At 49.8% G+C, this 25944-nt stretch overlaps 2 protein-coding genes across 2 annotated transcripts; both read right to left on the bottom strand.

The window, feature by feature from the left end:
* Positions 1-101: 101 nt before the first annotated feature.
* Positions 102-18483, bottom strand: LOC117891244 (tyrosine-protein kinase RYK). Its single transcript, XM_034796590.1, has 10 exons — positions 18330-18483; positions 13525-13652; positions 13224-13461; positions 12987-13155; positions 12765-12922; positions 12553-12701; positions 3597-4012; positions 3387-3527; positions 3033-3329; positions 102-2964 (listed from the first exon to the last, which is right to left on the bottom strand). Exons 1-10 carry the CDS (start codon positions 18463-18465, stop codon positions 2853-2855), a joined length of 1944 nt encoding a protein of 647 aa, XP_034652481.1. The 5' UTR covers positions 18466-18483; the 3' UTR covers positions 102-2852.
* LOC117891243 (sideroflexin-1-3-like) lies at positions 10084-11171 on the bottom strand. The gene has a single exon (XM_034796589.1). The coding sequence runs from the start codon at positions 11062-11064 to the stop codon at positions 10099-10101; it is 966 nt and encodes a 321-aa protein (XP_034652480.1). The 5' UTR covers positions 11065-11171; the 3' UTR covers positions 10084-10098.
* Positions 18484-25944: the final 7461 nt, after the last annotated feature.

Below are 25944 nucleotides of genomic sequence, written 5' to 3'. Positions count from 1 at the left end.
TGAAAGTGCCCGGCAGAGTTCGCCCCCATACGAACCAAACCATTAATTCCAGCTCAGAGATTGCTCTGTTTGCAGTTTTCGTTTATGATTCAAAAGGAACATTTATTTATTTACTTAGTTCTTAGTTTTTCGCTCATCGCCTCCGCCTTAGCTTTCGCTTTCGCTTTACTTAACTTAACTTGCTCTCGTTTCACAAAAATTGAATTTCTGTTTCTTTCAGTTGCCTCAGTGTGGCTCAGCGCTTTTCGTTATGCGTTCTGGCCACTAGTGCCACACCCACACCCATACCCAGCCATCAAACCATCCATCAGAGACTAGACTCTTCGGATAGTGCAGATTAATGGGAATGGTGATGGCACTGTGGGCCTGGGCGGTGTTTAAGTGTCGTGTATTTGTTTTAGCAAATATTTTCTGAATACGCTTAAGTCTGGTATTTGCTTTTGGTTTTGCTTTTTCACATGCAATCATACGGTATAGAGAGTATATCTAAAGTTAGACAGATACGGAGATACATTTATATAAAGAGTTAAGGAGTGAGACATAGACATAGTGAATGACAATTTGTTATCCCTTTGGGGGCGGGCAACACATGTAAATGAGTTTCCCAGAGTGTATATCTGTGTATATCTGAGAGTGTGAGATGTGCGTGTGTGTGTGTCTGTGTAGAGTGTGCTAGTGTGTGCTTTGGGCTCTTTCCATTTTCTTATTCGCCTTCGCCTTCTCCTTTCCATTCGTTTTGCTTTAATAGCGTTTACAGTTATTATTCAATTAGACGACAAAATAGACGTTTAAAGATATAGACACACATACACATACATACATAAATACATACATACATATTTATGTACATACGTACATACATACATATATTAGATAAACATGAAACACATTCAGTTAGTTATAGTAGTTGGCAGCTCCTCTATCTCCTCTTCCTTACCCCTACCAGTGAAGAATTCAGAGATGATTTAAGAGCGCACTGTCTTCTCCCCTCTCTCTTCTCTCTCTCTCTCTCTCTCTCTCTCTCTCTCTCTCTCGTTTGCTCTATTATCTATATAAAATTTGTTTGCTTTCGTAGGATATCTATGCATGTAGCTGTGTATGTGTGTGTGTGGGTGGGGTGGGGATGAGCTAGTGCTGCCTGGCAGCAACCGGGATACACATAGTCTGTACATACGTATGTGTGTATGTAATTGTTATTTTGTGTGTGTTTGTTTGTGTATATTATTCGTAAATGGAGAGATAGTAGTGCCGTGCCGTGTTCGGTAATTGCCTTAGTAACATTTTCGTTATCATTTTCAAGTGCGAAGCTTAAGAATAAACCATATAGAGAGCTTAAATAACTACTCGTAGATGAAAAAGCAAGCAGTTGTCTTGGGATTTATTTGCTATTTCTTCCTTAGTTATCTTGTGGTGTGCTGTGTCCGTGCTTGGACTGTACCATTTTAGTGACATTTTTGTGACATTCAACATTTAAACTACGTTTTTTATGGCTATTTTTTTCTTCTAGGAATAGCCCTGCGATTAGCCAGGGCTTTGGGGATTGGTGTGGCAACTTTTAGTTGCCTCTATTCTTGGCTAAACAAAAAGGCAAATTAATATACAGATGTAAGGACGTAAATCTAGATAAAACAGAAATAGAAACAGAAACAATTCCTGACAAATTCAACTAAAAGTCACAAACCTAACAACAAGAACATCTTAAGCTAGGGAATTCGTAGCTAGGCCTAAGAAATGCAGTTCAAGTCCCCCTACTACTCGCAGAGTCAGTACAAAAATAATTTGACAGCGAAGGATAAATCGAAATGAATCGAAAGTGCGATATCGGCTGAGTGGTGAAAAAGTGAGGTGTGAATGAAGTGTGCTGCATGCCGCCTCGTCTCTCTCTCTGTGTGTGCTCTCTGTGTGCCTGTGTGTGTGGGTGTGCTATCATTGTTTGGCCATCGCAATGGTCACGCCCCTGACTGACTCCTGCCATTAATCCATTGCGATCCACGTAACAGTTGCTCTTGTGCTCTTTCACCTGATTTCTGGTACTGTTTTGAACTTCCCGTTATGGTACAATACATCATCAAATACTCAATAGCCATACTAATAATAATTATTATAATCAAGGTAAATAAATATATCGCATTTTAACAATTGAGGACAACATTTTGAGAACAAAAGATTCTGTATTCTGTTGCCATCTTTCTCTCTCCCTCTCTCTCTCTCTCTCTGTCTTACACTGTACGCTCTCCTCTCTCTGCTCTCTTTTCCAGGACGTTTGCTTACGTATATTACACATTCAATAAAATATGCACATCAATAATTCACATTCATTTATCATACACATATCCATATATCATTTATCATTTACCGATTTGTTTATTTGTTTACCCTTGTATGTGTGTGTGTGTGTGTGTGTGTTTTCTTGAAGTTATTCAATTTCTATCTACTTAAATGCTCAATCTTATCTCACCCTCAATACACCTGCAGCTATTGCCTTAGCATTCTTTCGGGCTGATGTCAACGAATGGTGGAATTGATATCCACAAAACTCTATTGTTTTCCTACTACGTGCGTGTGTCTGCCTGTCTGTATCTGCACCTGCATTTCTATCTGTGTTATTTCGTATCTGTTCTGCTTACGTATCTGAAGTTAGCTGGCTTCTGTTTTAATTGGTTTTTGCGTGCCCGAACTCGTACAGGAAAATTCGCATTTAATCTCTCACATTTAAAATGTAAAAGTTTTCAATTATTTTACGAGTATCTTGGGTTTCGCCCCCGGGCCAACCCTTGAACAGCACTTATGACGCATCCAGCATCAATCCCCCGGCTTACTGCTCGGTTTGAGATTCAGATTCAGATTCAGATTCAGATGTACATGCCTAGGTCCGCATGGAAGTCCTGCAGATACGAGAGCAGCTGTGAGGGCGTGGGCCGCTGCTTTGCCTCGCAGTGCCAGCAGCAGTTCATAACGGTAAAGCTGAGGGCAGGAGGATGATTAGGACATGACCAGGGGCGGGTGGCATCCATACGGATCGAGTTACTCACAATTCATCGGGGCAATTGACGGGCTGCTCCAGCCGGAAGCCGGCAGCCAAGTAATTGGTAAGCTCGAATATGTCCACCTCCTCGTGCGGCATCTGGGCGAGGGTGACCAGCTCCCAGTAGAGCACGCCCAGGGACCAGACGTCGCCCTGCGACCCGTACACCTTCTTCTGCAGCGCCTCCAGCGCGAGCCACTTCAGTGGCCGGTTCTCGTTGTCGCCCAGGCAGTCATAGTCGTCCGGGAAGAGGTCCCGCGACAGGGCGCCATCGCAGATCTTCACGTACGCCTCCTCGTCCACACTGAAACGAGAAAGAGTTGCCAGATGCCGGGTTGCTGCTACTCTCGTTGCTACTTACTAGCAATTGCGTGTGGCAATGTCTCTGTGGACGATCCCCAGTGAGTGCAAGTAGGCCAATCCCTTGGTGATGTGCAGCCCGAACTCCACCAGCTGTCGGGTGCTTAGCGCAGTGCTGGACTCTCGTGATTTTTGCAAGTACCTTTGGAAATGGAAACAGTCGATAATAAGTCGATAATTCCCTTAAATCGAATCAATCCGCTCTACTCACATCTTTAGGTTGCCCTTGGACGGATAGGGATAGGCAATCTCGGGCGGGCCGGGCAACTCGGTGTTGGCCAGCAGCGGGGCCAGGATGTGCTGGTGGCTGACTCCGATCAGCAGCGAGGCATCCTGCAGCAGGCAAGCCACCTGTGTGAGCGATGCCCCATCGATGACAGTCTTCACCAGAGCGTCACACGAGTCGCCCAGCTTGCCGGCGTAGATGCGTCCGAAGGTGCCCTCCTTGACCAGCTGCTCGTAGCTGAGGGCACCCGGCTGGACACTCGGAATGCGGCGCAGTCGGTCCTTGGTCTTCTCGCTGTGACTGGCCATGGTGATGGTGCTGCCACCGTTGACGAAACCCCCAAAGAGGCTGCCACTGCCACCAATGCCACGGCTGCTCTTCGGAGTGGACATGCTGCAGGGCTGCAAGGGCAGATACAGAGAGAGGGAATGAATTATGAATGAAAACGAAACGAAACGAAAACGAATCAACAGTCTGGCCCCATTTTATGCCTCTGGGGATCTCTGGCTCCTTAGATCTTAAAGAGATAAAGATTAGTAGCTGCCTGAGACGAGCGAGAGAGAGAGAGGGAGAATATTGGCATATTCCGAACTGCAATTACAGGACTTCAATGGTCCCGTTCCGCCCAGGGCAGTGTCGAAGAATAGTTGATGAAACTGTATAAATTTCCATATTTTCATGCACAAGCCAGGGTCGGGGTCCGGGTCCCGTTTAATTTAGCTCAAAGATTGGCAAAAGCTAGCCCCAAAAGGCCCAGTGGCAGAGGCACAGGCAAAGACATTGCCAGTCGCAACAGCAATTCCAGCTGCCGGATTTGCATCTTTCAGTTTGCATCCGTTTACCGTTAGTCATGCACTTGGCTGCGATGTGCCCCAACTGCCCGGCTCGCTCCCCAGCTCCTGCGCTCATTCATTTTAATGAATTGAGTTCCGTTTCCGCTCCGAGGCACTTGGCCCGATGCCGCCCGTTGCCGCCACCTCCCCCCAAGACGTTCGTTGCCATAATTTTGTCTTGCTCTCCGGCTAGTGCCCCCCTCCGCCCCCATTCTCAGTTGTCTTGGAGCATGAATAATTTATTGGCTGGCAAAAAAGCTTTAATTCGCCGAGCATAATGTTTGCCTAGCTAGGAGTGGAGTGGAGTGGAGCTCAGCTGTAGGAAATTGCGAGCTCGTCTTGTGTAAACAAAGTCTGAGATGCTAGCAGAAGTCGGGAAGGAGTCAGGGAGGAGCAGGAAAGCAGATATCCTCCCATTTCCTAGTCCCCGTTCCCGTTCTCCAGCCAGTTCCATCTCCAATTTCGCTTCTGCCACTTGGATTCTAGCCTACGCAGCACATTTATTTTCATAAAACCATTTGCAGTCCCGAAACCCGAAAAAGAGAAACTCCGGCTAATAAACACAAGAGAAATCACTTCATTTCTCTCGCTCTCCCTCTCTCACACGCTCTCAAATCTGCATAACTGTGGCGGGGCTCAAGTGGGATCCTCTGGGATCCCAAGGACACTAAATCTTCATCAGAGCAGAGCAACAGCAGCAGCAGCAGCAGCAGCAGGTGGACGCGGACTGCCTGGGGATTCGAATTTTATTAAAAGCAACCGCCAGCAATATGCGGGGAATTATATTATTTGGCGTGGTCCGGCGGCAGTGGCCAAATGGGAGCAGCTACAGGTACAGGAACAGAGGGAGGAGGCGCTCGCCCAGACAGGGCGACAAGGACATTGCTGGCATTCCAGGGCAGGGCCAGGACCAAGTTGGCAACAATTGCAACAATAACCACAACGACAACAGCCACGACAAAAGGCAATAAAAACAATAGTTGGGTTGGCTTGCTGCCTTTTGTTAGTGAATTTCATTTCATGATTGCCGTCATTGCCACTTTCCTGAAGCCCCTCGCCCCTTGTTTGCCCTTCCTATAGCTCCCGTCCCGACTCGTGGCTTGTTTGTGATTTCTGCTGTTTGTCCTTTATTGTATTTGTCGCTGTTGCTTTTGCTTTTGCCGCTTCTGTCGCTTTCTTCACAAAGAAAATTCAATTAAAACGCAACAATATCGCACTCCATCATCAAAGCCCTCTCCCTCTCCCACTGAAGGCTGGGACATGTCCTCCATGGTGGTTGGGGTTCCATGCCATGCTTTGCCTTAAAGGACATCAGTGGGGCGGCTATAAATCCCTGTCGCTCAACATGCAAACTGGAAGCAGCCCCACTGCCCCCACGCCGCAAGCCGAGAGACAGAAACAATTGTCTGCACCGGCGACGCTTTTATGCGCTCAGACCTTGGACCTTGATCCGGCTGCTGCTCCAGGGGTGATAGCTTTTGCTTCTCATTCTCCCTTCTGCTTGCTATGTGTGTGCTTTGGCGTTAATGAGGGGCCGCAGAATTTTAATTAGAATTCAGGTAATCGGTTTAGCATTGAACTCATCACAATGGGAATTGGGCAGCGGATCGATTCATTGCTAGTGTTCTCTTTTTCCCGATTGGATCAATAAATTTAAGCAACATTCATTCTGGCTCCCGCCCAGCTGCACTTTATGCGAGTTTCTCTCTTAAATGGCAATCTCAAATTGCCAGTGAAAATGTTCATTTGAGAGCTCTGACTCTAGGCTGGCATATTAAAAGCCAATGTCGAACGAGCACAGGAGACATTATTGCTTGACTTTTCATTCGAAATTGGCAAAGAGTCGAAATATCTGCCAATTGCTGGACCCAACCCCACAGTACCCCGCACTCTCACATCACATCAGAGATCGCATTTCGAATTGCCATTTCTATGATACGATGGAAGAGAGTTTCTATGCTGCATGGTAGAGCAGCCTCTCGGAAGGGGGTCTCTCGCTTGACTGTGGTCCTGGTGCAGGTGCTGGCCCTGGTCCTGGTCCTGGTCCTCGTGCTAGTCTCTCTACTGGGCGTCAAGGAGATGACAGGCGTGGAGGCAATGCTGGTGCTGATGCTGATGTTGGCTTGCAGCTGCTTTGCTCTGTTGTGACATTTCTAATGACAACACCACATGGCTGCTGCTGCTGCTGCTGCCCTGGGTGGTGTGTTACTTGGGTTGGGTTGGGGGTTGGCCTGCACATGACGTAAGCACAAACAACATACAAAAGCAGCACATAAAGCCCACCCACCCACACACCAGTGCACAAGCACGGGCCTGACAGGCGTCTGATTTGCTTGTGTCACTTGCAGCTCTACGGCTGCCCGCAGGAACAACAGCCATCTCCTCCTCACTCCTCCACCTCACTGCCACCCCGCCCCCCACGTTGCTTGTAATTAAAAACGCTTGATGACAATTTTGGGCCAGGACTGCGCCATTCTGACGTCAGAGTGACGAGCAAACCAAAATGCAACAGAAACAACTTTTCGACAGCAACAAAACATTTTCGCACAGTGGCCTGGGGCTGCGGTCAGAGAGTGGCAAATGTTTTAATGAAGTTTCGGCGGTGAACAACTTTTCACTGGACAACCAAACCGCTGATGAAATTTATTTTCGAGGCAAAGAAATAGTACGACTATAATTGTGCAGAAGTTGAGTGTTTTTTCTCTGATATTTGCTAGCAATGAATTTTCGGAATTTTTATCGCAGAACTCTGTGGAATCGTGTTGCTGGTGCCACTGTGCAGGCCCAAAATGCTTGTCGACTATGCAAATTGCTGATGCTGCTCCTTTTGCCCCTACCCATGCCACCGATGTGGCAGTGACAGGGCGGGTTGAGAATATTACGCATGCGACCTGTCGCCTTGGCATTAGTAGAACTGATGGCTGAAGCGGAAGCAGGCGGAGCTTTGATGAACCGAAGCCAGTCGGGCGGACGGCCAGGACTGGCTCAATTATATTTCAATTTACCTGACAACAAGCTTTCCCCCCGCTCCCTTCCTATTCCCGTCTTTGGTAAAGCCTTTAATCAAGGCCCCAGCTTGAGCTCAGAGTTTTTCCGGCAGTTCTCTGGTTTCTCTCTGCCAGAAACTTCCATTATTTTACCATTTCGAGGAGGACGATGCTGGCAGGCGGGCCAGGCCAGGCCAGGCCCTGTGCGCCTTCTAATTTGCTGGGGAAACTAATTTGAATTTCGTTTGATTTATGCCTGATCGATTGAGCCTGCGTCTGCTTCTGCCCCCTCTCTACGTTTGTTCCCCTTTGATGCATGGCATTTTGATGAGCCTCGCTTCAGCCTCGTTTGCCACGCCATTTAATAAGCGTTTCGGGTCGCATACACCGAAAAGGTTCTCTCGCTCTCGCTTAATGCATAATTGAAAAGCGGTGCCAATGGTGGTTGGACGGTTGGCGGGGGGTTGGGCCAGGTATCTACTCTTAATTAAAGGTGGCGTATACTTAACCCAAGTCGTCGCTTACTTGTACACGCACTTAATAACGCATAATTGCCTTTCAATTAGGCATCGCGTGCCCCGGCCACGCCCAGCCCAGCGCTCCCAGTCGGCATTTTACAATGACCGCACAATTTATACATATTTACGTTAATGGCCTACAGATGCGCCAGATTGCCAGCTCCCAGCTTGTTGACTCCACAAATTAAATCAATTTGCAATTGCCACAGCAGTTCGATGACCTGAGGGAAAATCTGGCGTATCAGTGTGAAAATATTATTGGAAATCTGTCAATGAAGACCAAGGACAGGACTCTTATTCATGGTTAATGGACAAATGTTGTTTCCTTGCTCTGAACGAATTATTTCCATGTCGCTCTGTCGCAATCTGACGCCTTAGGAGGGCTCTGCGGTCCTCTATCTCCGCGTAGATGCACTCCACACCGAACCAAACCACAGTGTTGGGCCAGAAAAAAATCACTGCGGCTGCGGCGGCAACAAAAGAAACATCCGCCACTCGGTCAGTGGCATCCGGCTTGCTCTTCTGAGGCTGACAGGAAGCAATCAATAGTGTAATGCCAGACAAAAGCATCCGCCGCACTTTGCCAGCGGATAAATGATGGTACATCTGGCTTGGAGGTGCAGCCGAAAAAAGGGAAAAAAATATCCACTGACGGGTCGTCGGGTAATTTGTCAACCTTTGGCTCAAAGGTCAACCCTTTGGAGAGGCCACCTGCCCGGTCACATACACACACAAAATGCCCATTAACTGTCCATCCTAGGGCATGCATTCTCTTGCTTTACATAAAGCTTTTGTGGCAAGTGTAAATAATGTTTTTTAATCAAAAAGAACAACTGTGGGGCTGTCCATTAAGAGAGAGTACGTGTCTCCAGGTTCCACTTCCAACTGGGGACGGGGAGCACCATACCCCAATGGGTTGACTATGCCCCATGCGGCGCGCTTCATTTGCTTGTTTAATTACAAATTTCTGTAATGGCGCGACGACAACATTTTAAATTAGCACCTGCCCTTGGTCTCCATTCTTCCACTGCCATTTGTTGATCCAGTAAGCCCCATAAAACACCGCGACAAGCTCCTGCTGCTCCTTGGCAATTAATTTACAACTTTCCTTTTTGCGCTTTTGTTTTCTTCTCTGTTTCGGAGGTCTCTTTTGGCTTTTCCTTAAGCCGCTATGTCCTTGGCCTCTCCCTAAGCCCTTGCCATCCTCAGACATTCGATGCTCTTTCCTTACAACTCCTGTTCTGAAGGGACCACTGAAGGATCGAATATCCCAATGCCTCACTGGCAGCAAATCGACGCCGCTTATGGTGCCACTGCACATGGTGTCTGCCACAACCTCCCCCCCTTGTCCACCCCCCAGGGAGCCCACTCTCTTTTGTTGTTGGAGCTGCAATAATATTTCGCAAGTGTTTCTAAACAAGCACAAAGCCATGTTTCAGCAGCTGTAGTCTGTAGTCTGCAGTCCATGGTCGTACTCCGGTTTCTGTTTTCGCTGCCGTTTTTATTGTTATGTTCCACTACTTCCACCACTCCCCACCACTCCCCACCACGCTGCCGTTTGCTAAACTTTTGCTGCACATTAAAGCAATTTGGCCAACATTTATAGACTGATTTAATAGAATTCATGGGGAGTGGCAAGCCATGTGGCAGCCGCAGAGAGCGTGGAGTGTGGAGTGTGGGCTGCACACCCAAATGAGATATTTCCACACAAGTGAACAGAGCAGAGTCTGGTGTATCTGTGTGCACTTGTATGTAATTGTTTGACTAAATGAGTGAGCCCCACCCTGCCACCCTCTGCTCTGCCCACCCCCCACCGAATGCTGTGCTACACTTCGCTTAACTCTCAAACACACGAGCAGGAGTTTGTGTCTGTGTGGACTGGGGAGTGGGGAACAGAACAACAATAATTATGGCAAGCACCCTCAGACCCAACAACCACAACTCCAACTCCTCCACACGCAGTTCCCCTGCACCATTCGGCGGAACTTTGACTGGCAAAGGATACGAATGGATACGACTTTTGCTCCCATGCCTCGAATGCGCGTGGATAAAGTTCAATTGATGTAACTGCCATTTGTATGTATTTGCATTTGTGTCTGGAAAATGTCTTTAAGATAGATAAATGTCTCAGCCAAGAAAGTGTTGCTCCTCACAAGCCCTTGTTGTACCATACAGTGTCCAGATCGGGTCGTTTCTTTTGGATATTTTCGCGTACCTTCGTCTCGAGACTGGCCACCTTGATGGCAGCTCGCTGCCTGAAGAACGCACAGCCCATGGGTGTGGCAAAGATCAGCACAAAGCCGCAGAACAGGGTCTGGATGGGAGCATTCCAGTTTGGGTATTTTGCCAGGAAGCCCCTCTTCTCCAGCACGTTCATGAGCACCGGCGTCATGGTCATCCCGGGTATGGCCATGCTGATTCTGCTTAGGATAACAGCAGAGATGCCAAGGCAGGCGGCCTTTCTGGACACGCCCACCTCAGTGTTCTTCTCGTCCAGCAGGACGATCCCGTTGCGAATCTCCTGCATGCGCATGCAGGGTATATTGATGCAGTTGCCGGCAGCCACGGCCACGAGTGGCACCAGGCGACCCACCAGCGGATTCATCATCTTCACAGCCCGGTTGAGGGACAGCGCCGTGGCCAGGGCACCGCTGGTGGCCAGGCAGTAGGAGGTCAGCAGCTGCGACTTGCTAACGGGCGAGGCACCCGACCGGTTCGTGTAGTTGACGATGGCGTTGAATGTTTGATTGAACCACTGCCAGAAGACGACGGCACGTGTGCTCTGGTAGAAGGCCATCATGCCGCCGGTGATGAGCGTGTTCATTGGCATTTGGGCCGACATGCGGCCAATGATGATCTGCCTCTCCCCCGTCTCCGGATGGAAGGCCGAATCGTACAGGTACTTGGCCCTCCACACATCCTCAATCGTCTCGCACTCGGGCACCTCCTTGCCGGCCCTGTACTTCAGCACAATCTGGCGCGCTTCCTCCAGCTTCTTGTTGCTGGCGAGCACATTGAGCGGATTGGTCACCAGGAAGAAGTGCTTCGCCCTGCCCACATAAGTACTCTGGTCATACTTGGGCTGATCAATATCCACACGGGGCAGAGGGGCCATTTCGCAAATTTCAAACTATTTAAGAGCGCCGCAAATTTCACTATGGAATTTCTTATTCCATTCTTCAGGGGATAAGCTCTGTTTTACCCAAATGGACCTGCAATCGAAGGCTAACAAGTATCAGCAGGGGAGCTCTGCTCTTCCACTCGCACTCGAATGCAAATTTAGAAATACATCGCTCCCAAAATCTGTCGAATTTATTTGTCAGCTGTGACAGACAGCTCCCCACACACGGACGAAGCTGTTCCCCATAATGACTGTGAAATTGAAGTCTAAACAAACAGAAATCGTTGAGCAAACAATCCCGAGAAGCAGGCCCTGACACGTCTCCAAGGAAATTGAATATTTATTTATGCGTGGATGGAACTTGGTGACGAAAATGGGCTCAGACATCAGGGGATTATGATGCCTTAGGAGGAGGAGCTCCATGGTAGGATACGAGTCGAATTTCTACGAATAAAAGTCACAGTCGGAGCTAGAAATGTTTACGAGGACAACAATTGCGAGGCTGCTAAATAATTTATTCTAATTTCTAAAAGATTTTTGCAAGAAACCAAAAGAAATTCCACGTTGGGCCACAATCATTCGGTGGAGCTGTGTGCCGGGATACTTGGCAGTTAATTTTGAGGCAAAACTAAGGGATTTATTGGTTAGATAAGTTGGCTGCTTGGGTTAGTTTGGGTTGAGTTGATAATTTGCACTCTGCGGTGAAGGGCGAACAAAAGCAAAGATACAGAGAAGCGGCAGACTGTCTGCCTCCATGGTGCACCTTTTGCTTATCTAAACATTTATGCCCTCACCCGCCACATCTGCTGAGGCAGACACACTCTCCACTCAGCCACACGGGAGTACTCCCATCGCATCCTTCACCTGGGTTTCCAGGCAGTGGGTTTGTGTGTCGTGTCCTCACCCACGTCCCACATGAGGTAGGAGCGGCTACGTGCCGGCTGAGTGCCGCACAAAACCTGCCCCAGCCAAAGGATACTCAGTCTCTCCAGCAGTCAGCAGTCCTTGCGGGGGAAGGGGGCAGAAAGGTAGCAGGGAAAGCCGCATATTTATGAATGGCTCTTGGCTCTTGTTTCGAGCTAACGCACTGCGGGAGCTTTATCAGCTCGTAAATATAAATTAGAATTTAATTTTTATCATCGAGGAAAGGTGGCCGCAGCGGAGGATGGAGTGGATGGAGGAGAGCGTGGCCTGGGGAGCAATCGTGTGGTGCTTGGGACAAATTAGAGTGGTGGAGCGGAGCTCCCATGGCAACCCCGAATCGAGACTTCAACGGGATTCATTCCCATCTCCATTTGGCTGCCACGTGCCGCAAAATTTCAAAGGCTTTGATTTACCCCGAGGGCAGCCTCCCTCCAAATCCCAATTCCAGTTCCAGTTCCAGCCTGAATCTGAATCTGAATCCCATTTCCAATCCAAATCAACCCCCCCTTGGGGCAGCTCTAATGGGGAGATAGTTCTCTATCTATCTCTAGCACTCACCTGGGTCAGCTGCGAGGAGGCGTAGTAGGATATCCTCGAGGGACAGATCGACTCTGGCTTCGAGTAGATTGTTTCTCCGGTCTGCGTCTGGTCCCCCATCGGGAGCAGTGCGGTGGCGTAGGGCGTCGGAACGGGGGAGCTGCGGAAACCTGTAGAGTGGATTTGGAGTGCGTTTCGGCAGTGGTCAGTGAGGAGGAGGGAGGAGGACTCACGGTCGAATATGCTGCACGACTTCTTCGTCTCCCCGGGGTATTTGTTGAGGCTGGCGATGGTCGCGTAGGAGCCAGTGGCACTCGGTGGCCGTCCGAGCGGGTCGAGGCGGATGAACACGTTCTGGTGGCTGCCATAGGCCGCGGTGGTGAAGCTCGTACTGCGGCAAAGGAGGAGCAGAAGGTGTTAATGGCACTGGAGGAGGAGGATGGATGGAAGCTTACTGCAGCGAGTCCTGGCGAAGCTGCTTGCGAGCCCGCAAATACATCATGCTGGCCACGAGGCCCACGGCCAGGACCAGGCCGAGAGCACAGGCTGCGGCACTCAGCAGGGCAGGGCCCTGGGAGGGGGCGTGGGCGGGGGCTGGCGATTGGTTCGGTTCGGGTGAGATGCCTGTTGATTGGACCAGATGGATGGTGATGGATCATGGGTGTGGAATGCTGATGGTGATGGACACCTACCCTTGGCACAGATCTTGTTGCGCTTGAAGTGGAGCCTGGTGTCGTTGAAGCGCGGGGGTCCTCGCACCACCATGTTGACGTTGACGGGCAGCTGGAGGCTGGCGTTGCCCGTGCATGGCAGGTACACCAGGAAGGACTCGATCTCCTGCGGCACCAGGCCCTTGTGGGGGATGCTGAGTGTTGGGGTGCCCAGGGCGTCCTGGTCGTTGGCGTACTCGATGCTGATGGCGTAGGGAAGCTGTGGGAGGGACTGGTTAGTGTCCATGTCTGGGGGTTGGTCCGGTCCGGTCAGGTGTCTTACCGGATAGGCGATGAGGCTCTGCCAGGAGAACTCCAGCTCGTGCACGTCCGCGGGCACCGGGACGGTGAAGTGCATCGCGTATGTGTTAATGGATCCCTCGTGCACGTAGAACAGATCCGCCTCGAGTCCTGCGAAGGATAAGAGAAGAGGCGAGAGACCAAATCAGAAGCAGAACCAAGGTGCGGGTGCGGATGCGGATGCGGATGCAGTGCAGACATAAAGGGAAAGTTTCCTCGCAATTTGCTGTGGCACACCCCCGCCATTAGTGTGGAGACTCTGGCTCCAGGACTCCCCCTGCTGAGCAAACTTTGTGCATTTGCTGTTTACTCTCCCCTCAAGTCCCCTTGCCGACGCCCTTGAGCGGAAATTGATTTTCACTTCGGCACAAAGGGAACGAATGGTCGAAGGGTGCAGAGCGGAGCGAAGAGGTGGAAGGCAAGGAAAAGGTGACAACACTGGCGGGTAAACAAAACCCAAGACACAATAATAATCGAAATCGAATCCGTCACCAGCAGCAGCAGCAGCGGGAAAGTCGCGACAATGCGGGTCTGGGATCTGGGATCTGGGACTCCAGCAAATCAGAGACAGAATGGGGAAAGGGAAGGGTCGGATTGGATGTATTAAAAGGTGTCAACTGCTGGAATCATCTTTCGTTGGATTCCCGAAGAGTTCTGAAGCGTTTCCTAATCCTCTCTTCCTCCATCCTCCTCCTCTCTGCCAGATGCCAATGAAAGTCGACCTGCTTGAGTTAAAACGACGTGAAATTAAATTTCTTCATCCGCTTTCAATGCTGCTCCTCCCCTGCCCCGTCTGTGTGGTGCATTATTTACTCCCGGGGATCAGAATAAGCTTCGTCCTCTCCCGCTTTGCATGGAGCCAGTGGAGCGGGGAATGCTGTTTGGTCTCTTCAACTTTCCGCCTCCTGCCTGTGCCTCCGCCTCAGACTCCACCGGATGTTGAATGTTGCGATTCCGCTTCCGGCAGACTGGCAGAGTGGAGGGGTGGCAGAGGGAGGGAGGAAGGAGTGTACCTTGCACTTGGAATAGAACAAAGCGAAGCGCTCCCCGTGCTGCTTAAAACAATTTTAAATCCAATTACAGAATAAGAGAAGCGCTTTTCGTTCGCTTTCATCCTCCATCCTTCGTCCTTCCGTGTTTCCTCCACTCTAAACATCTTCGTCTTCCGACTGATCCAGCTCCATGCTCCGTTTCTGTTTCCATTTCATCTTGGATTCGTTTTAGAGTCTCAAATTGCTTTGCCCCCCACAGCGTGCGCTGCTCTAACTCTGCCACAGAGTGGGACAACTGTGGCACAGAGTGGGACAACTGTGGCACTCTCCTTTGGCTTTGCCGCTGGGCGGTTGCGAGTACTCTAGCCACCTGGCAGCTGGTGGCACTTCTCTCTCACTCACAGGGAAAGGTTCCTCTCCAAACATAACCCAAAAGTGACTCGACTCCCCATCAAATATGCACAAACAGACGAAAAGGACAGTCATTTCTGCTGTCAAAGGACAACCCTGACAAACTGCTCTACACGAGAGTGGATGGGGAATGCACTTGCGACAGCCTCAATTAATTCAGTTCCCTCATCTCGATTGGCCTCTTTGGGGGCAACAATCGTCTAACTCAAACTGCGCTTTAAGTATCCCGAATTGGCATTCCTCCTCCTCCCACTGTCGCTGCCGAAGTTCAACCTGCCGCTGGAGTATCCTCGTTCACCTCCTTCACCTCCCTCTCCGCTCTGTGGCCGTGTCAAACTTTGCTCGTCTTTCATATCACGCGCTCTTCCCTCGCCTGCGACTTCCCTTGCCATCCTGCCAGTTGCTGCCGAACTTTTCCTGCAAAAGTTTCCTCGCTTATGAATCTCCTTTCCCCCCTTTGCCGTAATTATAATACCTGCGATTGCGATTGTCTGAATGACTCTGCCGCACACACGTGACGCTGCAACCGCAACTGGCAGCGATGCAGAAAGGAGGCAGGAAGGGAAGAGACTGGAAACTGGAGAGGATTGGCTGCAGCCTGTGGCTGGATGGTGGCAGGTGGAAGGCAGTCCCGTGTTAGCTCTCCAGCTCTGGCACAGAGACACAATTTGCATAAAAGATTAAGAGGATAATTAGTGTCATTAGTGCGGAGACAGCACTCCCTCTACCCCTTAACCCCTCACCCTCTCTCCCACTCTATGCACGGGAAGTGCAGTGGCACTCCTTGTCGGCTGATTAAAGGGGAATCGGAATCCCAGACATTTCCGTGTAATTGTCCCACGAATCAGAGGCGAGAATCGCCAAATTGGAACAGATTTTTATGCCACCCCCCGCCACACACCCCCCTCGGAGGCAAGGCAATCATGATGGATTCCAAGTGTCGAGCCACCCCAAGGGATGGGTAGGTGGGGTGGGGGCACATTAATTTGCAGATTTTCGGACTGTTTTCTATTCATTAAAAATAATTTTCTTTTGCATTAACTTTTCATTTTTCAACGGGAAATTTCCTCCGCTTTTTCCTCTCCGAAGGTTGATGGTCGGCCCAAAGGGGGAGCGATGGATGGCAGAGGGGGCAGTTGGTCCGAGGGGAGAGAGGAAAATAGGAAAAAGGAAAAGTGTGCACATCAAAGCGAAACTTGTTGAAATTGCATTTTTACGCACCCTTGAACCGGGAAAGTCTTCAAGGAGATGGAGGTGGAGGTGGAGAAGGGGATGCGGGGTGTAGGATGCTGGGGGGAGTGTGGGTGGGTGTCAGTTTCGCTGGCAACGAATGCGGAAAACGAGGAGAAATTGCTTTCGTTTCTGGGGCAACTGAAGAACTGAACAACAGAAACCAAATTGAACTCAGAGCAGGAAATTCTTCAACAAAAGCGTAAAAAATATTTAATTTTAATGTTGTCGTCACTTCATTGAAAAGGGAGAAGGGGGAAGTGGAAGGGGGCAATCGTCGAACTTTGTTTACAGTTCCACGAAACTCACAGACACCGAAGAAAGGAAGGAGAAGCCCAAAGGATGCAACATATTGCTGGGGTGGAGAGTCCCAGTCCACATGCTGGAAGATGGAGGCGTCTGGAGTCTTTCTTCCACCTGAAGAGTCTTCCACATTGAGTTGGAACTGATGGGAGTTGAGTGGAAGAGCAATCATGCTCAGGCGGGAGGAGGTGTTGGCAGGGGGAGTTTCGGGTCAGTTTTCTTTGATTTCGTGCTGACACTTAATTTTCCAATGGGAACAGCAACAACCCCGAATCCACAGAGCAGTCGGAAGGTGCTGGTGTGGGCAGGGAGAGGGGTGAGGGGTGTTAACTGGCAGTTGAAAACATAACGAGCTACAGGGTACAGAGGGGTTGGGGCGGTTGGGTGGTGGAACGACGCGAAAGCAGAGAGAATCTCGATGAAATCGAAGCAAAGGAAATTGCAGTGAGCAACAAACAAAGTGGAAAATCTTTTGAGTTGTCGCTAATGAAATCCGATTTGCATGTGCCGGTCAGTGGGACAGGGGTGAGGGAGGAGGTGGAGAAAGAGAGAGGGAAAATGAGAGGAGTGAAGTGGAGTCTCTTTGGCAAGCGACAGGAAGGGTCCTGCATTCATGCCCCATCGACCTCGAATGCAATCGAAAGCGTACAAAGGAGAGTGAAGTGGATGGGTGGAGAGGGGAGGGGAGGAGAGTGAGTGCGAGGTGAGGAACAAGCAGGCGCAGGAGTCGCTCATTCATCCATCCATCAATCCATGTTGTATCCGTTTCCATTGCCATTTCCACTTCCATTTCCACTTGATGTTGATTTGGATTATTTTTGGGCCATCAACTAATTGAAGTGCCTCTGATTTGGCAGCCAGGAAACGCTGGGCAGAGGGTAATATACAGGGGGGTTGTGGCAGTGGCGTGGGCACTGCCGAGGCCTGCATAATGAGATGGAGGCCTTTATGCTCCAATTACGGTCAAGTGCCGGAAAATGCTGTGACCAACTAAGCGATGAATGATGGAGTGGCGGGGGGTAGCCAGCAACTAGGACACCTCTCCTCACCTCTCCTCTACTCACAATTTCTGTGTTCCTCCCTCTCTCGCAATTTCCATTCGGATTCCTGTGATCCATTAATCAACGCGAGGAGCAGGAAAATCGCGAGCCAAACGACAGGCACGAGGCCATGCCGCTGTGGCATATTGAATGAATCCTGCCTTGTCTATCGCTGGGAAAAAGACTGCAGAGGGGAGAGGCAGAGGAGCCGTCTTGGCCTTGGCTCGATCTGGAGCCGGCGCCATCAATAACAGGAATTCGCGTGAAGCAACAAACGGAAAAACAAGAAAACAAACAACCGAAAAGCAAAACAACACGGAAAGTGGGTAGAGGAGAGAGAGAGAGAGAGAGATAGAGGGAGAGCGAAAGAGGAGTGGTGTGGGGTGGATAAGCGGGGGTGTACGAGGCAGCAAAAGCTACTTGCCGCTGTCAGCAAGGAGTGCGGGAGAACGGAACGGAAATCGATTTGTGTGCGATTTGTTCTGTTTGGCTCCCCACTCCGGCCACTCCTCGCTCCATTGCCTCACACTGCTCCACCTAGTACCTCCCTCCCACTCCCTCCCACTCCCTGGTCAAGTATAATTTCAGAACTATTAATGACTACGATACGGTGCTGGGACTTGGGGGATTGTTTGGGGTTTGCCTTGTGTGTTTCCGTGTTGTGTTCGGGGATCAATGAATGTGTCCTGTCGCACTTTGTGCCCCAACTATTAATCATCGCTCAGGGTGGCGCATTGGGAAGGGGGGGGGAGCGTGTCAGTCTGGGGTTTGTCTCCAAATCGAAATGTGGTTTCATTAGGAAGTGAACTTACCCATCAGTTTCATCACCTCGTGGTGGCTGATGAAAATGTTCAGATAGCCACTGACCAAAGGCGCCCGCCAAGTGGCCAGCGAGAGGCAGAGGAGCAGCAGCGGCAGCGGATGTTGGCGTTCCCTGTAGCTGGCCATAGCGAGTTGCGGAGGATGCAGTGGCTGTTGCAGTGGGGCAGGATGGCCTAGTGGGTGCAGCTTATAAATTGTTGGGCCATGTGCCCGTCACTTCAACAGCTCCACTTGCTCCCTGGGGCACATTCTTTGCCAGCCAATCTCAGCGTGTGTGTGTGGCAGCGGGTGGAGCAGGCACTTCCGTCACGGGGGAAGCTTCCTGTTGTTGCTGATTTGAATCCAGTTGCCTCTGTTGCGGTTGCCACAAACAGACGACGCGCAAAGAGCAGACTCCGGCTCTGAAAGAAGCGTTAAAATCAAATTTTAACTCCTGCTAAAAGTTGCGGATGCAAAGTTGGGTGGGAAGGGATGGCAGGACGATGTCTGCCTGACGAAAATTGTAACTTTTCTGCCGCTCCTCCTCTCTTTGCTTGTTTCGTTTTGTTTTGCTTGCGGTTGCTGCTGCTGCTGTTCCCCTTTTTCTGGCTTCTCCTCCCGCGCCACTGTCTGGATTCGGCTGTCGCACCAAAGCCGCATCGGTGTGTCCACCACATTCCACTCTGACAGACTTTTGCAGGACTTTTATTGGCTGAGCTCCTGTCAACTGCTGCTGCCCCTGTTCCGGATCTTCCTTCTGTCTGCTGTCTGCTCTGGTGTGCGGTGTTTGGGCTTCCCCCTGTCACATTGACCATTCGATGGGTTCGTTAAACACCTGTCCCTGCCCCTTACCCGTCTCTGGTTTCTTTTCAATGTGTAAAAGTCCTTGTTAAAGTCCTCTTCCTCTTGAATTGAAAGGGGTTTAGTTTGCGAGTCGAAAAGCTGCAACAGAAGTTGCAAATGCAGATGAAGCGGATGAATGCTGTAGAGGGGTTTAGTTGGGGGTTGAGTGCGTGCTCCTGTGGTCCTCTGGTTGAGTAATTCCCCGCCAGAGTCAACAATTTGTAAATGCGAATTTCAGGGAATAAAAAGTAATTATAAACTTAAAGAAAAGATTAACAGCTCAGAGGACTCCGGTGGCTGGATGCATTCGGGGGCAAACTCTGTCAGAATTCACTTACATCACACACACACACACACACACACACACACACACATTTGTGGGAGCGGGGGAAGGGGAAGTGGCTTTAATAAATTTGCGGTAATATTTATGTGTTTGTTTGGCATAAATTATGAACTGCAGAAAGGGAACAACAACTTTTGGCATTCGAAATGTTTGTGGTTCAAGTGGTTTGCCTTTCCCCCCCATCCCTGCTGTGGCTCTGTTTATTCAGCTGCTCCTGCCACCGCTGCAGCCCACTCTCTCCCCAACAATTCCTGCTGGTTGCGTGTGCAGGTAACCTGAATGAATTCCAACTGCAACATGGGGCAGGTAGGAGAGCGAAGTGCAGGGCAGCGTAGGCATGACAATGGAATTGGCAGCTGGGGAACAGGAACAGGAACAGTGAGTGCCGCTAAAATGAAATTGTTGCCAAGAAGCAGCAGCAGCAGCAGCAGCAGCAACTGTGAAACTGCCCCGCAACTTGCCACAAAATCTCCATGGGAATGCTCTCCGCTCCACTCCTCTTCTCATTCTCGCTCTGTTTCTCCTGCCGTTCCTTTTTCTAGCGGCAATAAAAATCGAAATCGGAAAAGTTTGTTGCCTTCGCTTTCCCATTTCCCATTTCACTCTTTTCCCGCTTTGAGTATTTTGGAAATTTTAAAGTTTTCCAAGCAGCAGATAGTTGTGGCAGTGGGCGGAAAGTGGGCGCGGCCAACGAATTCTGCGGCCATTTTAATTAAAGTTATCTGCGGCCACAAAGTGCCGCAGGATGCCAAGAAGAAGGCACTTGATTAAGAGGAAGATCAACATCAACATTACCATCGGCACCACCATCTCCATCTCCATCATCATCATCAACATCCAGAGAAGGATAAGGAAAAGGATTCACATCTGCTGCTGGAGGACGAATCCTTGGGCTGTCGAAGCCATTCAGCGAATGCATTCATTAATAATTCAAAAGACAAACAAACGAAAGGCGAATGCGAATGGGATGTGAATGTGGGGGAGTGTGCCGAGTGTGTGTTTGCTTTGGGGGAATCTCTCACTCTTTCTCTCTGTAACTGATTTAAATGGAGCAGCAGACATTCAGCCAGCAGGGCGCACTTCCAGGAACAACTCGCGAGGGATGGCAGGATGCCTGCTCCCCGCTTTGGTGGCTGGTGGTTCCTCCATGCCAGTCGATAACATATTAACGACATCGACTCAATCATAATCAGGAATGGAATGGAATGGAATATTCCAAGGAGTACAGCCAAAGTTGCTGCTAGTCACACGCATCATCTGTCAGTCTGCCACGCCTCCGCAGCTCCATATGCCTTCTTGGGGGAAGTGACAAATGGAGCATTGCCCCACCGAGGGAAGATGATGATGAGATGAGCAAAAGATGAAGCCATAATGAATGCCGGGGGATGGTGGAAAACTTTTCAATTACTTGCCACGAGTTGTAGCTTGGAGCTGGTGCGGGGGCTGGGGGTGGAGGAAGGTGGAGGAGCTGTACCATAAGTTGGATCTCTAATGAACAATAATCATTGCTGCCGCTGCCTCTGCCACCAGCCTGCTTCCATTTCCCTGCTAATATTTATCGATATGTATTATTTTCTCTGGCTTACCCGTCTCCACCCCTCTCACCGCAGCGGGCCTAGATTGAAAAGGCTGCCACAGCGAGACGGCCCGAGGCTCCCTTGCCTGCTCGTTTCAATTATAAAATGGCTTTCGCTTCTAATTGAATCGCGGGGTTGTGGCAGAGGAGCGGTGGGCATGGGGCATGGGGCAGGGGGGTTGGCGCAGAGTTAATATTTTATTTCCAGCGATTGAACAGTCGTCCATCCCCACCTCCACTCCTGAGTGCCTAGGCCCTGCCCTGTGTGTTTGCTTAGCGTTTCCAGTTCCTCAACCCCAAACGCCAGCTTCTGCCCCCAGAACCCACTTTGTGGCCCCATTCTCTGTTGCTTGTTGGGAGTCAACAGCCGCGGGGCATTCTCGAGCTGGAGAGTGCCTGCTGCCTCCTTCTAACGATAAACAACCTTAGGGAGTGGGAGTGGGAGTGGGGCATCCGCCTAGGATATCCATCTCCTTGACTATTAAATCTGCGACGGGATGAAATCCCCAAAAAAAACGGAAACGAAAACAAAAACAAAATTCGCATGCGAGTGAGCAAAAGTTGCTGAACCTCCAATTTGTGCTAGCCAGCGGCTGATCATTTTTCGTATAGTTTTCCGGCCCTGAGCACACAAAATATCGAATTGCACTGCTCTGTTATTGGCTGTCTCATTAAATTTAAATGCATTTCCCGTGGCTATTCGGTGTTTGGATTTATTTGGAGAGCAAACAAGCGCGACTCCCCGGGTGGACTTCATTAAACTCGTGCAAATATATTCCACTTAATATTTCGATGAAGTGAACTGCAATTGGAATACGCGCAGACCCGTCGTGCTGCCGCAGGACAAATGGCTGGCCATAAATTTGGATAACTGATTAAAAGAATGGAGCGACAGTTGGCTACTGTTTACCTGACATTTCGCAATTCGCAATTCGCAGCTCGGATTGTTGTATGTTTAATGCGCCAAAATGTTTGCCAAATGGGGAACAGCCCTCGCCTGCCACTTGTTTTCCTGCCTGTCCTGGGCCTAATGTCCAAAATGTTCGTTGGCCTGGCTAATTTGTACAGCAATTAATTTACATTAGGGAGAATGGGGCACTCGGGAGAGGGGCAGGCCAACAATTTGTTTCTTTTTTGTTTCATTTTGTCGCTGCGCTTCGACAAGCAACCGATTCTGGCCTCCCATGCCCCGCCACCCCCCATGTGTGGCCATTAAATACGTGTACATAAACATGCCCCAAATTGTTCTCGGCCCATAATGACAGGCATTCCTGATTGTGGACTGTGGACTGTTTCGGCTCGACTACATGGCCCGGCAATTAAATTCGAAATTTGTGCAATTTCGCACGAGGACAGTTTCCACTTAATGCCAAAGCTGCTCTAATTACAAAGTGTGTTCGCAGCAACTATTGCAATTGTGCACCCCATAAGCTTGGTAAATAATTGATATTTGACGCCATTTGATGTCAGACGTTGAGCTTTAATATATGAACCAGCGCCTGACCGAAATGTTTATCAAATTCTTTATATCTTTATGATCTCTCTGATCGAAAAGAATGAAGCACATCCTTTAGTTACTGCCCAAACATTGTCACGTAGAGCATATACCTTTTGTATTATCCGTGTGCCGGGTATAAAATTGACCAAAACTGGCAATTTCCAAGCCACAACTGTGGGCAGAGCACTGCTCCCGAAAGGCTTCAGTTTTCGCTTGGAAACCAGATCAGAATTTACGCCAGAGAAGCCAAGGACTGACCGCACCAGCAGCATCTGGATGTAAGCAACGCTCGTTCGTATGCAAGTGATTCCATGGCAAATAACCTCATAATGACCATCTCACATATCCAGTGCCTGATCCAGGTCCTGGGCCAGTGGCAGCTTACAGGCGACTGCCCGGTCTGCCCGGTTGCCCGGTCTGCACGGGCGGGCAGCCATTCAACATGAAATACAACCTCAATTACGTTTTACGAGTTTAACTCAACACCGTGCGGTGTGGTCCCATCTCTGATGGGAATTTTCAATATTATGTGGCGTAAATTTATTGTGCAAAGTGACAGAAAAGGAGCTAAGCGACAACACCCAGGACTTTTATCTGCCAAGTGCCATAAAAGTATCTCAACGACAGAGGGCCATTTTAAAGCCTTGGAACGGGAAGGGGGATGGGAAGGGGAACGGGATGGGGAACGGGATGGGGAAAGATGGCAACGCCAACGACAACGACAATCCCCAGCCCAGACAATGGGCAATAATCATTTATTTATGGCTGTCATTTTGGTTATTAAAATGATATTTTGAAAGCCAAACGAGCAAATCTGACTTGGCAGGCCGACTTGGGTGGCTGCTCAGACATCTGAGCCTGGTATATGGGTCAGGCTCCCCCGCCCCACCCTCTCTCTGTGGATACTTTTGAGCTTTATGCCCCTAATTGAAACATCAAGCAGAGTGTCCCACAATTGAGCGCTAAAAGCGTGCCTAATCTATGCATATTTTTGCCATAGACCCCTAATCAGGGGCCGGGGCGTGCGCCATAAACTGGAGCAACGTGGCCAGGATGTGGCAGGGCTGAAAGACGAAGAAAGTTTTCTATGGGCTCGACATTTACTTTCACTTTCTTGTTGTTTGGGTCCGGCAGCACTTGGGCATTCAATCAACGTGGACGTGGACGTAGACGCTGTCGTTCCGTGTCGTGTCGAGGCGTTGGCGTGCAAAGATTTGTTTGGGATGGGATTTAATGGACTGGGGTGTGGGGGTGGTGCTAAGTGGCGGGTCTGCACCATTCAAAGCTGGCCAAGCGCAACGAAAGATTTGCATTTTGTGCTCTACTTTTTTTGGGTTGCTCACTTTCAATGGGTCCACTCGGACTTCACTTTGGAGCTCTACTTTGGGGCTTGCATTACAGCTTTTTTTTATTGCCTTCTTTTCAGCACTTTGTGTGGGACAGCAACGCGTTGCAAAAGGAAAGCTTTTAATCTCGCACATTGTAATTAGTGTCAGACGCCATGTCCACCCTCTCACACACACGAAACACACACACTTCCTCCTTGGGTAAGTTCAAACAGTCACGCAAGGCGACAACAGAACAGCAAATAAAAAATAGAGAGAGAGCAAAACGTGTGGGTTGGGTTGAGAGTGGGCTGGGGAGGCTATGAAATTATTTATTTAGTTCCAGTTGAAAGTTTGAAATGGGTGCTATTGACTGTGACAGGGGGCGGGTGGGGGTGCTTAAGCGTTGCAGGGGCGTGGCGGGTTTTGTCGCCACTCGAGGGCGAGCAAAACACATTAAATGCTTACTTATCAAAACGCAATCAGCTTTCCGGCTGTCAGCACTCGAATGATGTGGGCCGATTCACAGACTTAATCCTTTTACGAGGCGATTGGACACAGACACTCGGCACTCGACACTTGATACACGCACACCACCAACACCTCACTTGGTTCTCGGCTCTGTTTGCGGCTATGGTTTCTGATTGAGCGCTGAGCCCTGAGCCTGAGCCCTATTTCGATTCACTGGGATGCACCTGGAGCGCCTCTGGGGCATGACCACAAAATAACCGCAAACTGAATAACACGGATGATAACGATAAACTCCGACGACAGCGACAACAACGATGATGATGTTGATGATGTCGTGGGCAGGGCGGGATTTTCTTTATTAATTATTTGGTTTTTGGTGTCGCGGGAACAGCTTGTTGTTTTGTGTCAACGATGACTGGACGGACGACAGTGACGACAGCGACGACAGCGACAACTTCGATGGCGACCGATTGCGAGTTCCGTTCCGAGTGTTTCGCGTGTGTTCCGCTGCTCGAGGTCCTCGAGTGACCGTGTGTACGAAAAAGTGGCGAGCGACTGAATCAGGCAGCAGGCAACAGAATCCTGCCGAGCACTCGACTCGCTTTGGGACTCTCTTCGAAGCTGCCACGAGCTGCGGCTCGGCTCGTCTCGTCTCCGCTGTGGGCACATGCGCAGAGCTATGGGCAGGAGCGGCAGGGGAGCTTTGCCGAAATGCCGGCAGTAAGTACTTTCTGACGCCTGCGGGGCCTTTTTGGGAGAGGGGTTTTAGGGCAGGAGAAAGGACAATTGTTTGTTTTGTTGCTGCCCGTCTGCCACATGCAACTGTTGCGCATTCTTTTTTTGCAAATGGCCAGCCATAAATGTTGTCGTTCTTGTTTATGATTGCACTCTCGAGCTTGTGTCGAGTTGCGTTAATTTCGTGTCGAGTTCTGGTTCGTGTTAGGAAACCGTTCAGCGAACTGGTTCACAGTTGGCCTTTTAGCCAAAAGGAAATGTTTATTTTATTGTTAAAGTGTGACACAATGGAGAAACTTCGGCCAGATCTCTCGCTTAGCTACCTCAAACTCTCCTTCCCAGAAGAAATTCTAAGTTCCGTTTGGGGCAGCGAACTAGTTCCGGTGCTAAGCAACACTGGGAAACGCTGGAAGCGCAGCGGCCCTCGAGAGTGATTTCAGTTGCATTTTGGGGCATGTTGTGTGGCATGTTTCCGTGTGAAGGATGAGAGTGTTGCCCCTCGAGTGCGTTTTGGGCCCCATCCGCAGAGGGGTGGCCATAGAGACCATAGACTTGACACACACAAACACAGAGACTGCCCAAAGCTTATCTAATTGTTGAAGTACAGGGGGATATGTGTCCCTTTTTGCTGGTGCTTGTGTGAGTGGAGAGGCTGATGGATGTATGGCCCTGCCAAGTAGCCCTCTATTTCGTAGCAGCAAATTCAATTTGTCACTCAAAAGGCAGCGACGAAACGGAACGATTTGAGTGTTGGAAACAGCCGAAGGAGCCAGCGGGCCTGCTCGTGGAAACAATCTTCCAACTAATTAAACAAAACGAACTCCGAACTAAGCAA

Source organism: Drosophila subobscura, chromosome E (assembly GCF_008121235.1).
Source record: "Drosophila subobscura isolate 14011-0131.10 chromosome E, UCBerk_Dsub_1.0, whole genome shotgun sequence".
NCBI lineage: Eukaryota > Metazoa > Arthropoda > Insecta > Diptera > Drosophilidae > Drosophila > Drosophila subobscura.
Note: the sequence above shows the minus strand (reverse complement) of the source record. Positions and strands in the feature narration are given on the sequence as shown.